Genomic DNA, 14,279 nt, shown 5'->3' with positions numbered 1-14,279 from the left:
TCTCCCACCTTCTCATTCTGGAAACAGAGCCCTTATTTATGTCTGCAATTTCCTTTTGTTAGGTTGCCAATGTTCCTCTTGTGTAAGTACTAGCTAGCAGAAAGACACATACTCTAATAGGAAAAAAAATCATAACACCAAAATGTAATTAATGTAAAGTAATGAAATGGTGGGAATATATTTGTCTAGGTAACACATTTAAGTGATTAAAATTGCATGACCACAGGTTAATGTAAGTGCAAGATAAGGCATTGCAAATGTGAAATGCTGGCACATTAATAACTGGTATAACCACCAGAAAGTTGAACACAAGCATGCAAACGTACATGCATTGTATTGCACAGGTGCCTGTTTCAGTTTGTGGGTTGGAGTTCTATGCCTGTTGAATTGGTCAGTCAATACAGGGAGAGTTAATGCTGTTTGTGGATGACGCTGCAGTTATTGTCTGATGATGCCCTTTATGTATTTGATTGGAGGCAGATCTAGTGATAAAGCAGGCCATGGCAACAAGTTGACACTCTGTAGAGCATGTTGGGTTACAACAGCAGTATGTGAGCAAGCATTATCCTTTTGGAAAACACCACCTGGAATTCTGTTCATGAATGACAGTGCAAAAGGTCGATATCACCAGATTGATGTAAAAATTTGCAGTCAGGTTGCATGGGACTACTACAAAAGTGCACCCACCGTCGTACAAAATCACACCCCAGACCATAACTCCATGTGTAGGTCCAGTGTGTCTAGCATGCAGCCAGGCTGGTTGCAGGTCTCAACTGGCCTTCTCCTAACTGACACATGACCATCACTGGCACTGAGACAGAATCAGTTTTCATCAGAAAGGACAACAGACCTCTGCCTTTTCCTCTAATGAGCTCTAACTTGGCATCACTGAAGTCACAATCGGCGGTGCTTTAGGGTCTGTGGAATGCATGCCACAGGGTGTCTAGCTAAGAGCTGTCTTTGAAGTAACCAATTTGTACAAGTTCATTATGTCACTGTGGTGCCAACTGCTTCATAAATTGCTGCTGAATATGCAGAACAATGCACCACTACCACACACCAAACATACTTGTCTTCCCTCCTGGTAGTGCCACATGGCCGTATGAGGCCCAGTCTTCTTGCGACCATACATTCTTATGACAATTGCTCCTGCAAGCCATCACATACAGTGGCTACATTCCTGCAGAGTCTTTCTGCAGTATTGTAGAAGGAACATCCAGTTTGTCATATCTCTATTACAAGAACAGAAATAATTCTCAAAGGGCACAACATCAAGTGTGTTTTTTGACCACCAGCAAAGTTGAGGAATTTATTGTGCTCGGTAAAAGATGACCTTGCTCATAGGAAATGTGGTGTGTATAAGATACCTTGACAAGGTGGAAAATCTTATATTAGGCAGATATGCTGAACCATGTAAGAAAGTTGCATTGAACACCATTGTCATAAACACCTGGGGCAACCTGATATATCAGCGGTAGCGGAGCATTGCCTGAGCACAGGGCATCATATGTTTCACAAGAAAGACTGAAATTTCATCCCTACTGTCATTATGTTGTTAAGGAGGCCAGACATGTCCATATGGCAAACAATTTTATCAATAAGGATGCAGGTTTTCAGTTAAGCACCACCGGAATCCAGCACTGGCTACCATTAAATCAAACAGGGAAAACAAGAACTTCCAATTCATGACTCGACACAATGCACTGCTGAGATTTAATTCAGCTTTTAACCACACAAGTGTCTGGCAGCATTGTCATTGCCCACAGCGCTATGGAAGGCCTATCTGCAGCACCCAGCATGGGCACTAAAAGCACCACTTTCCTCTAACAGCAAGCGTCTTCCCTCGCATGCATATTGGCAGCTCAAGGCCTGATTAATTCCAATGATGACATGCAATTATCATCAGTCATATCTTGCAGCAGTGACAGCATCAACTACCATTACCTCAAGATGTCAAGCAGTTGCATCGATGAAATATTGTGTGATTTACACCATACGATCTGGTGGTAAACTAGAGAAGTGTATTTGCATCTGAATGAATGTTTGTGCAGCTGTTTTTTTTTATAGCGCTGCATTATCTGAAAAATGTCTTAGGTTATTATTAATATTGTCTCCCTGGTTGATAGCATACAACATGAACAACAAGGGTACCAACACACTTCCCTGGGGCACTCTACATCTGTTAAAGACTACCTATCCAAAATAATATGCTGTGTCCTCCCTATCAAGAAATCCTTGATCCAGTCACATATTTCTTTTCTTACCACTATTTCATCATATTTTTATCAAAAAACAAAGATGTAGCAGAGAAGAGTGTAGTGCCTGGGTGATAGTGTACCTAGGAACACATGATGTTTCCTTGTCAGTGTTTCAATTTAATGACTACTTCTTGAATAACTTGAAGGTACAAGCATTAGGACACTGCCTTAATCAGTTCCTGGAATTTCTACTGTTTCATTATTACGAAACATGAGGTTGTTTGTGCAGCATTTGTACATACTATGAGTCCACATATTTAAGTGCTGTATGATATATTAAAGCTGTTTGGAGGACATTGTTAATTGTTTAGTTACAGAGGTTTATGACGATTAATATTCTGTATATTTTTAAAAGTAGCTACATAAAGTGCAGACTGTTAACCCATACTTCATCAATCACAAACCATCTTTTACCCTGAAATGGACAATGGTCCTCTACCTTAGAACATATGTAAATGAACTGAGTTTCCCTAAGGGCTTAACAGTCTTCCCTGTCACAAAAACTGAAATTTGCATTAGTTGCCAGTAACTTCTATTTCAAAATGTTATTAACTTCTAACAGGTTTTTGACACTACTACTTCTTAATTTGATTTCACTTGCCAACTACTGGTGTGTAGTAGAATAACAATGTAACAGACTATTAAACACAGTTGTTGTTGTTGTTGTTGTGGTCTTCAGTCCTGAGACTGGTTTGATGCAGCTCTCCATGCTACTCTATCCTGTGCAAGCTTCTTCATCTCCCAGTACCTACCGCAACCTACATCCCTCTGAATCTGCTTAGTGTACTCATGTCTTGGTCTCCCTCTACGATTTTTACCCTCCACGCTGTCCTCCAATGCTAAATTTGTGATCCCTTGATGCCTCAGAACATGTCCTACCAACCAGTCCCTTCTTCTTGTCAAGTTGTGCCACAAACTTCTCTTCTCCCAAATCCTATTCAATACTTCCTCATTAGTTATGTGATCTACCCATCTAATCTTCAGCACTCTTCTGTAGCACCACATTTCAAAAGCTTCTATTCTCTTCTTGTCCAAACTATTTATCGTCCACGTTTCACTTCCATACAAATACTTTCAAAAATGACTTCCTGACACTTAAATCTACATTTGATGTTAACAAATTTCTCTTCTTCAGAAACGCTTTCCTTGCCATTGCCCGTCTACATTTTATATCCTCTCTACTTCGACCATCGTCAGTTATTTTGCTCCCCAAATAGCAAAACTCCTTTACTACTTTGAGTGTCTCATTTCCTAATCTAATTCTCTCAGCATCACACGACTTAATTCAACTACATTCCATTATCCTCGTTTTGCTTCTGTTGATGTTCATCTTATATCCACCTTTCAAGACACTATCCATTCCGTTCAACTGCTCTTCCAAGTCCTTTGCTGTCTCTGACAGAATTACAATGTCATCGGTGAACCTCAAAGTTTTTATTTCTTCTCCATGGATTTTAATACCTACTCCGAATTTTTCTTTTGTTTCCTTTACTGCTTGCTCAATACACGGCTGGAATAACATCGGGGAGAGGCTATAACCCTGTCTCACTCCCTTCCCAACCATTGCTTCCCTTTCGTGCCCCTCGACTCTTATTACTGCCATCTGGTTTCTGTACAAATTGTAAATAGCCTTTCGCTCCCTGTATTTTACCCCTGCCACCTTCAGAATTTGAAAGAGAGTATTCCAGTCAACATTATCAAAAGCTTTCTCTAAGTCTATGAATGCTAGAAACATAGGTTTGCCCTTCCTTAATCTAGCTTCTAAGATAAGTCGTAGGGTCAGTATTGCCTCACGTATTCCAACATTTCTACGGAATCCAAACTGATCTTCCCCGAGGTCGGCTTCAACTAGTTTTTCCATTCGTCTGTACAGAATACGCGTTAGTATTTTGCAGCTGTGACTTATTAAACAGATAGTTCGGTAATTTTCACATCTGTCAACACCTGCTTTCTTTGGGATTGGAATTATTATATTCTTCTTGAAGTCTGAGGGTATTTTGCCTGTTTCATACATCTTGATCACCAGATGGTAGAGTTTTGTCAGGACTGGCTCTCCCAAGGCCGTCAGTAGTTCTAATGGAATGTTATCTACTCCCGGGGCCTTGTTTCGACTCAGGTCTTTCAGTGCTCTGTCAAACTCTTCACGCAGTATCGTATCTCCCATATCATCTTCATCTACATCCTCTTCCATTTCCATAATATTGTCCTCAAGTACATCGCCCTTGTATAGACCCTCTATATACTCCTTCCACCTTTCTGCTTTGCCTTCTTTACTTAGAACTGGGTTTCCATCTGAGCTCTTGATGTTCATGCAATTGGTTCTCTTATCTCCAAAGGCCTCTTTAATTTTCTTGTAGGCAGTATCTATCTTACCCCTAGTGAGATAAGCCTCTACATCCTTACATTTGTCCTCTAGCCATCCTTGCTTAGCCATTTTGCACTTCCTGTCAATCTCATTTTTGAGACGTTTGTATTCCTTTTTCCTTGCTTCATTTACTGCATTTTTGTATTTTCTCCTTTCAGCAATTAAATTCAATATATCTACTGTTACCCAAAGATTTCTACTAGCCGTTGTCTTTTTACCTACCTGATCCTCTGCTGCCTTCACTACTTCATCCCTCAGAGCTACCCATTCTTCTTCTACTGTATTTCTTTCCTCCATTCCTGTCAATTGTTCCCTTATGCTCTCCCTGAAACTCTGTACAACCTCTAGTTTAGTCAGTTTATCCAGGTCCCATCTCCTTAAATTCCCACCTTTTTGCAGTTTCTTCAGTTTTAATCTAATAACCAACAGATTGTGGTCAGAGTCCACATCTGCCCCTGGAAATGTCTTACAATTTAAAACCTGGTTCCTAAATCTCTGTCTTACCATTATATAATCTATCTGAAACCTGTCAGTATCTCCAGGCTTCTTCCATGTATACAACAGTATCAACAAGATTTTCATGACTGCAACATTTTAATTTTGAATAGAGCATTTGTTCCATGTTGTACCTTGGAATCATTTTTCAGATTTACTGCAGTAATTTTTGTAACTGTAGAGAAAGACTCCAGCACACATAAAGTGATTGCTATCAATTCAAAATGAAATTAGAAAATATATTAAACTTCTATTACAGGACTGACGAGGGTGAAAATCTGAAAAGTGTTCCAAGATACAACACTGTCCCTCACTGAGTTGCATGATTTTTGGTAGTCAAGAAATACTGTACCTACCTGATTCCCTAAGCCAGACAATGGACAATCCAGATGGAATAATGACAATATTATGGAAAGGATAGGTTGCTATTCACCGTACAGAGGAGATGTTGAGTCTCAGATAGGCAAACAGAAAGACTGCTAAAAAATAAACTTTTGGTCAGAAGGCCTTCTTCTGAATCAGACAACATACACAAACACATTCATATAAATGCAGCTCACACACATGACCACTGTCTCTGGCTGCCAAGGACAGTCTGTGTTTGCATGAATGTGTGTGTGTACGTTGTCTAATTCAGAAGAAAGTCTTTTGGCTGAAAGCTTAATTATTTAGTAGTCTTTGTGCTGTGCCTGTCTGAAACTCATCACTTCTCTATACGGTGAGTAGCAACCTACCTGTTTCATAATATTTCATGAGTCACTACATGGAGTTTAGCATTTCTGATTTTGCTTTACAACTCTCAACTGATGACCATAGATGTTAAGTCCCATAGTGCTCAGAGCATTACAACTCTCAATTTCAGTTTTTCCATCTTCCATGGGTATTTGAATACCTATTGTGCAGAAGTTACTGTTTCTTTTGAAATATCTTCCCTAAGACAATGTACCATGGAGAGTCTCTCCCATTGTAAACTCTCCTGTTAGGTACACATCTATCCTTTGTTTTGCCAGTTACCTTCTCCAAGCTCCTCCCCAGAGTTAAATGTTTTCAGTTCTTCCTCTTTGTCTACTTTACTGAAAATGTAAATCATCTTATTGGTTTTAATTGTCCTTTGTTATTTTTGGTAATCATTGTTACTCCAGATGCCTCAAAAGCATTGACACGAGTTTAAACATGGCCATCCTCAAAGAGATCAGGTCTATTTGTTGTAATTAGGTTAATATAAACATATCAAAAAACGTTTTGCATCACCTTGGTTCCGAAAGTTCCTGAACCTGTACGGAAAACTGGAATAGAGTTCAACATAAACATCATTTCTGCCCATTTTATTTCTCATGAAAACCACACATTGCATGTTGTACCACCATACAGTGACACCTCCAGAGGTGGTGGTCCAGATTGCTGTACAAACCGGTACCTCTAATACCCAGTAGCACGTCCTCTTGCATCGATGCATGCCTGAATTTTGTTTTTCTTTTTAAATTCCTAATGTTCTGTTTGATGTTTACATTTTGTTATCTATATGATAGTCCTATTACTGAATATTATAATTTATGCTATTTAATAGTAGTAATGAATATGTTCATGAAATGTCCAATGTTCTTTTCTGTTTCTTCTTTTAGTTGTATTTTAGGGTTTAACATTCCTCTTTTTCTGAAGGACATTGCTTCTAATTAAGAAAACATGTCTCACATGGTCAATATGGAAGACCTGCTCTATGTGTATGCACTATTTCATATATTAATTACTGGCTAGTCAATGATCAAACCTATTGCAGCACTGTGATGCATAGAAATTAACCGCATACATCCATCTAATACTTGAAATATCTCTAGCAAAAGGTAGTAATAATATTTCATATCAGTAATCTTCTGGTTAAATAAAATGTGCTGTGTTAAATTAATAGCATTAGTAATAACTGAGTCCACAAGCAGTCAAACGGCACACATGCGCCATGAGGAGTAGTCCTGATTTTGATTTCCAGTGTGCCCAGTAATTTAAAATGATTGGAGTAAAGTACCTGCAAAACACCTTCATTAAGATTTTTCTCAAATTAGTTATGCATCTCCTGTTTGTACACAAAATACTCTCTAGAGGAAAATAATAATGCACCAAAAGTTCTGGTTGAAAATAATGAATTATTTAGGAATAAAGAGACAACTCACTGAAAGGCAGAAGTGCCGCATCGTCGACAGATACACAAACGAAAGGTAATGAGCTTTGCTTTGCTAGCTTTCGGAATGAAATTCCTTTCTTAAGCTGTTGGAGAAACATGCACACACACACACACACACAGATAAATGCACACGCCTGTCTCCCTACATTGAGATCATTCAACTGCTCGCTCTTTCCTCACCCACAGTGAATGTACTGGGGCGAGGTGGCGGTGTAGGTTGGGGTGGGGTGAGGGATGAAGAGAGATGGGAGGCAGGGAGCGGGTTGGGGGGAAGAATCTAGCAACTCGTGGGAGGGTATGGAGCCACCCATGGGCTGGCTAGGGATACAGATAGAGGGGCAGGTGGCAGATGGCTGAGCATGCGATTTCACAGACTAGGGAGTGAGATGGTAGCACACAACTATTTGAAACATATTGAATGAGGACAATGGGAAAAAACTAAGGTAAATTACTGTCCCCTCAGTGTCCACTCAATAGCGTGTGTGTGTGTGTGTGTGTGTGTGTGTGTGTGTGTGTGTGTGTGTGTGTGTGTGTGTGTGTGTGTGTGTGCATGCATGCATGTTTCTCCAACAGCTTAAGAAAGGAATTTCATTCCGAAAGCTAGCAAAGCAAAGCTCATTACCTTTTGTTTGTGTATCTGTCAACAATGCAGCGCTTCTGCCTTCCAGTGAGTTGCCTCTTTTATTCTTAAGTAATTTGTAATTCTCTACAGACAAAAATTCACCAAAGCTAAATTCATATCAACCACTCAGTGGCAAAACATGCTGCTAAGCACATATCCAACTTTAATGGCTGCTTTACAAGCTGTGTCACCTAGATTCTCCCACAGTACTGCCATCTCTTAATAATGTAAATAGGATATACCCTTACAACAGATCCTTTGATTCAGCTTTCCTCCTGGCCTCAATTTTCTCTAATCCCTGTGCCACACTCGTCTCCACCCATGTCGCACAACACCCACTTCAACTCATTAATTTACACTCACACTCTCCTTATTCCTCTTTTCTAACTCTCCTGCCTTCCTTTACAACCAATTCCCCACTTCAACACATATCAGTGGACTGCAGTGCTAGGACAAAGCTGTCTGGCCAACGTAGCTATGCACGTGCATGAGTATGTGTGTTTCTGTTAGCTTTGAAGAAGGACATTGTCCAGTAGGTCAGCGATGTTTCCAGTCTTGTGCTTGTAAAATGCTCAATGCCTGCACTGTTCAGTGAATGGGTTATCTTTACTCATTCCTTTATTTTTATTTCATCAGATACTTTCCATTATCCTTTTTATTTTGCTACCTAGTTGTTTATGTTTTATCGGATGAGCAGTTATTACTGTCAGGGTCAAGCATTTGAGGCCCTGGCGTGTTTTCATTTTGTGATGACCAGGTAGAAAGGTGTTCATATGCTCACAGAACGCCACTATTCATCAGTCTGAGACCGTTACACAAGGTAAGTGCCTTATAAGTGCAAGAAACAGCAAAACATTAAAAAAATAAAGGAATAAACCAATGTATTTAACCCAGTTACCTACAATTTTATGTACTGAGAGTCTAATCATAATGTATTCAAATGGTCACATTAAAAAAGTACTTATTTTAAAATACTTTCGGGGGTGGAGAAATAATGCTGTTCATTACTTCATAAGAAAAAAATCTGAATATTTTGAGATAAGACAAATACAAAGAAAGGAGCTACATATGATACTACTTGTGTAAACATTCTACTCCTTAGCTCAGATAACCCTCGAGTGGGCATGCCTATGTATTAAGTGTGCCAACCACAAATAACACTGTCTTATATGGTTTCATTGTTGTTTTACAATTATGAACCCATGCCTATTCCTTCATTATTACTTCAGTTAAAACAATGATAAATTGTTTTATCATACATCCAAGTGAGCAGAAGTAATATAAAATAAACAGGAAGCTAGATGAAAAAAAATTACGATCAGTACAAGAAAATGACCCAAATTCTAACCTAGCAGCACAATCCCACAATGCAGCAGTTGCCTATGGGCTAATTAGTTATCAAATAAGGAACTGGCTGGGCTATGATACAACGACACTGTTTGATGCTTCAAGTTGGACATTAATCTGGGCTAACAGTTGTATGTAAAAACAGAGTGATATAATGAAAGTTTATTTTATTATTGCTTCATTAAAAATGATGTAGGTCATATTATGTAAGTTTATTTTATCACTGTTGAACAAAACTAGGATTAATCTATAATTTTGCCCATACATGTTTACCTTGGTAAAAGACAGCTATTCTTTAAGTGTATACAAAATGTTATGAAATCAGCACACCTGCTCAAGGGGTAATGGAGAGAAGATATGGAATATACCATTCAAACTATCCAAGCAGTGAGCTCTAAGATAACTATGACTGAAGCATGTCAATATAAGAGAACTCTCCTCTGTTCAGCTTTTATGAAAACTATTTGTGTAGTGGAAAAAAAATGAAGGAAGAGGTGTAGAGTTTGCAGAAGAACTTGATGCAACCTATAAATGAATGCCACTACTTATTACCAACAGTCTACCTTTTTGTTCTGGTTTGATATACATAATTAATAGATGTACCTCATCATCATGGCCTGATATGGATGCAATGCATGACATTGATCGTGGATCCCACACTTTAGCTGTTTTATCCATTGAACTGCTGGCAATAAGACTGCAGTCAAAATTGTATTGACATGAACTGATCTCTTCACTGTGTCCAAGCATAGTACCAATGCACCTGCAGAAAACTGTTGTGTATTTAAAAATAAGAAAAAAAATGCATATTTAATGTAAGTTACATGCATGTCAATAACAAATCTATTTATGTCATTAATAATAACCAATGACTATATTACCATCAAGAGTAACAAAATCCTACAAGAATGTTATTTTTACCCTATTTCTATGACATAATATGAGACCAAGTCTTATGCTTGAAAATGTCAGAAATCCCAAAATTTCAATAATGAATTAAAAATCAGTCACAGTTTAAAACAAACATGATATCATTTAAAAAATGTATAGATAATGTGACTCTTACTACAAGAAATTAAAAAAAAATGTAGTTGAGATCCTGTCTCTTTCCCAGTCATGGTGAATGTAATTCTTTTCAAGGTGTCTGATGTAAATTTTATTGTGTCATGCTGATTAATACCTAAATTTTGCACTGAAATAGACACGCTGTTAGAGAAAGAACAATACATAAAATTAATGATAAATTACTTTACTGAGAAGTAAATGATAGACCAAACTCAAAGCAACTCTCTGATAGTTACATAGAGCAGTATTTCAACCCACAAAAACAATTATTGAAATATTACCACACTGAAAGAGTGTTTATCATTACTGTATATTAAATTTCAGTTTTATCACATGCTATAGGGCAATAAATGAAGTTTATATTGAAAGTATAATTGCTGTAAAACTCAGAAGGAAATCATTCGCCATCATTAGGTGTAATGGTCTTAGTGTTTTATGTCTGTTACAGATAGAAGTAGTAATACACTCTGTTGGAGGACATATGAAATTATAACAATAGTGACAGCAGTGAAAGAAGTTACAGCAGAGAAAAAGAGAAACAGACCATTAGTGGTAACAATGCCCATTTAAAAGCTTACCAGATGATATAGTTGTGATTTTCATTGAATGAAAAGGATTAAGGTTTAATATCCCATTAACAATGAGATCATTAGAGATAATGACAAATTTCTTTGGAGGGGAAAATAGTCCTTACTTTTTTCTAAAGGAATCTGTCCTAACATCCCGTTTATGATTAAAGGAAACTGAGGAAAACTTAAGTTTGGATGTTTGGGTGGAATATGAACTACTATTCTCCTTGATGTAAGTCCAATGTCTTATCTGCTGTGCCATCTCACTCAATCAAAAACTTACTTAAGAAGTTTTAAAAAAGTAAGAGGAAGATCATTCTAATTAAATGTCAAAGTCTGTCCACATTACATCAAAATAACTGAATCTGTAAAACAATGTAGTCATGTATTAACTGATTCCATGCACATATCAAGTCATAACACAAAGAAATAAAATATCTCTATATCATCCTAATAAATGCATAATTAGAATGAGAACTATGCTTATATAAATGTAAATATTAATAAAATCTGATATAAACAACGTAAGTCTTTTACCTACAAACAAAGCTTATTCTTTTAAACTACAAAAATTGCCGTACTTTTCTGTTCTGGCGTCCCACAGTTTGAGTGAGTTGTCAAAAGAACCTGTAAGTAGCTGACATCCATCATTGTTGAACTGTAAGGCTATAACTTCTCCTGTATGACCCTCTAGAACAGAAACTTCCTGCCCTAAAACAGTGAAAACAGTTCATTTATTCATGTATCAAAAAGAGAATTCATCACTTGGAAAAACTGTAAAATTAGAATGTGACAGCAGGCAAACATTCAGTACTGCCAATAGACATATTTAAAAGTAGAGAAAACTATACCCAGGTTTTGAACTGTTGGTTCTTTCCTCAGGGAGGAAAGAGGGATGGATTTTGAAAGGATGTGAAGGAGGCACAAATTATATTCAAATGTGTCTGTTGACAGAACTGGAATGTTGCCTCCTGAAGTTAACAATACAAACCATTCTCTCTCCTTGTAATTTTACATTAATTCATTCATCAAGTTCTGCAAGTCCCATCATGGAAGAGAGCCATGAGGAATGAGGCAAATGTCATTGTTTTATTCATCTGTGGATCAGTTTTATATGGATATTGGTCATGCCATCATGTTATGGTTTAAAAACAAACAAAATAGAACATATTTCATATGTGCAGGCCATTACATACCAACAGGTCTAGTTGACAAAGGTAGGACAGGTAGTCAGATGTGGCCTAATAGTAGGAACCATCCCAGCATTTGCCTCCAGTAATGTACTGAAGCCATTGAAAACTTAAATAACGTTAGCCATCCTGCTGAGTACAAGACCAGCAGAACTACATTCAATGCATTCTTGTTGTAAAATACCATTGTATTGTATTGCAAAAAGTCATTTAATAATATAAAAGGGTAGTGCTACACTGTCCATTCATCTCTAACTACCAGTCACTGCACACACTATGTACTTATTATTTCACAATGTAATACTATGCACATTGTCAGCCAAACAATATTAAAACTAATCATTATGTTATATAATTTTTTAAATTTGTAATAATGTGACAAATTTCTAACAAATGTGTCAAATCTTATGAAATGTAGCTTAAGCACTGAGGAAGTGGCAACAATGTACATCAATGAATCAGTAGCACATTCACTAGATCCTTTTGGCAGACTCTCAACATGGAATTTGGGATGGGCGACTCAAGTAATAGCTGTAGCAAGAAAAAAGAAAAATTGCAAATGTTTCTAACATTTACTAACTGACATAAATCTTACCAGCGCTTTATTTTTATGCCTATTATCAGCTCGCACTGTGTGCTGTGCTGTTCTGTATGAAAACAATGACCCCCATCAGATTTTGGTTACTTCCGTATGGGACCATCATTTTACATTGCTTATGTAGCAAAAAATAAGATTAATTTATAGTATGTAAATAAAGTTTCATAAAAATCCAAAGTGTGAGTATTCTGATAACATTATACAATACAATATTCCAGTGGTCCATGATGTCTCACACAGTGCCTGACAAAAAAGGTGAAGCGACTAACTTCGTCCACTTACACATCATCAGTGGTTAAGTAAATGATTTAAGTTTAAATTCTCTGTCACAGGCAGAATGGTCACCAGTGTGTGTTATCGTTGCTGATGTTTAATGTTGTTACCAGAACTGGTAGGGTATATAATGGACAGGAACAGCATCACATGTTGAGTGATCACTGTGGAAGTCATAGAGATGCCATGTAATCATGTGAAACAACATTGTCAGTGCCTGACAGAGTTTGGAAAGGATCTGATTGTGGGTATCCATTTGGCCAGTTAGTCAAAACATGCTATATCCAGATTTTTGGGGCACTTGGATATGACAATTACCCGATGTTCAGTTACATGAGGGCAAGCATACTCGTTGTCAAGGTTCCAGTCAACCAGAGCTGACCACCACAACACACATAAGAGAGGATCACTGCACCATACACCAGCCACATTGTAACCCCTCCACATCTTCATTTCCCATCCAAGAACAAGTAATGGACTCCTTGCAACATTCTGTGTCATACCACACCTTTGGTCAGAGGCTAGCAGCAGCCGAACTAGAGAATTGCCATCCAATATACAGGTTGCCATTAACCCCACAACGCAAATGGCTGTGTTTCAGTTGTGCCTTGGCCGGGAAGCATGGACTGCTGATGACGGCACTGCATAGTATTCAGCAATAACACACTACCCCAGATGACCATTGTTGGCGAGTTTGAAATGTTCCTGAAAAGTAGTCAAGTTTTTGTTATACTAGGTACAGAAAGCTGTTAAAACCTGAAGTTGACAGCATTGAGGTTTTGGGAAAATTTAATTGTATATCAAAAGCATGGCGAATGGGAAATGTGATGTATTTGTTACAATAGACAAGACATTAAAATTCACTGAGACACAAGTAGAAGCTGCATGTGAGACTATGTGGGCAAGATTCATTACCAGGAGTGGGTATAAAATTGCAATCGGTTCCTTCTGATGTAACCAAAAACTTCAGAGAAAACCTCAGTTTGCTTGTACACAACTTCTCCAATCAAATTGTAATAACTGGTGAAGACTTTAATCATACAACAACCAATTGGGAAAAGTTACAGTTTTGTTAGAGATAGGTATGACAAGAAATCCTGTGAAATATTACTAAATGCCTTCTCTGAAGACTGCTTAGGACAGATAGTTCAGAACCCCACTCATGATGGAAATATATTAAAACTAATAGCAAAAAAGCATACTTAACCTGTCTGTGGATGTCTACATCAAAACTGGTATCAGCAACCATGACGTGGTTGAGGCAACAATGGTTATTAAAGTACAAAAAAAAGGGCAATAGAAACAAGTAGAAAGATATAAT

The 14,279-nt window shown here is 37.7% G+C and overlaps 1 protein-coding gene across 1 annotated transcript in view; it reads right to left on the bottom strand.

The window, feature by feature from the left end:
* LOC124756167 (dynein assembly factor with WDR repeat domains 1) overlaps nucleotides 1-14,279 on the bottom strand; it is a 72,952-nt gene that overhangs the window by 10,307 nt on the left and 48,366 nt on the right. The window contains exons 6-7 of the mRNA XM_047249049.1: nucleotides 11,479-11,608; nucleotides 9,867-10,026 (exon numbers count right to left, since the gene is read on the bottom strand). Of these exons, the coding sequence (XP_047105005.1) occupies nucleotides 9,867-10,026; nucleotides 11,479-11,608 (290 nt within the window). The remainder of the gene's footprint in view (nucleotides 1-9,866; nucleotides 10,027-11,478; nucleotides 11,609-14,279) is intronic.

Source organism: Schistocerca piceifrons, chromosome 1 (assembly GCF_021461385.2).
Source record: "Schistocerca piceifrons isolate TAMUIC-IGC-003096 chromosome 1, iqSchPice1.1, whole genome shotgun sequence".
NCBI lineage: Eukaryota > Metazoa > Arthropoda > Insecta > Orthoptera > Acrididae > Schistocerca > Schistocerca piceifrons.
Note: the sequence above shows the minus strand (reverse complement) of the source record. Positions and strands in the feature narration are given on the sequence as shown.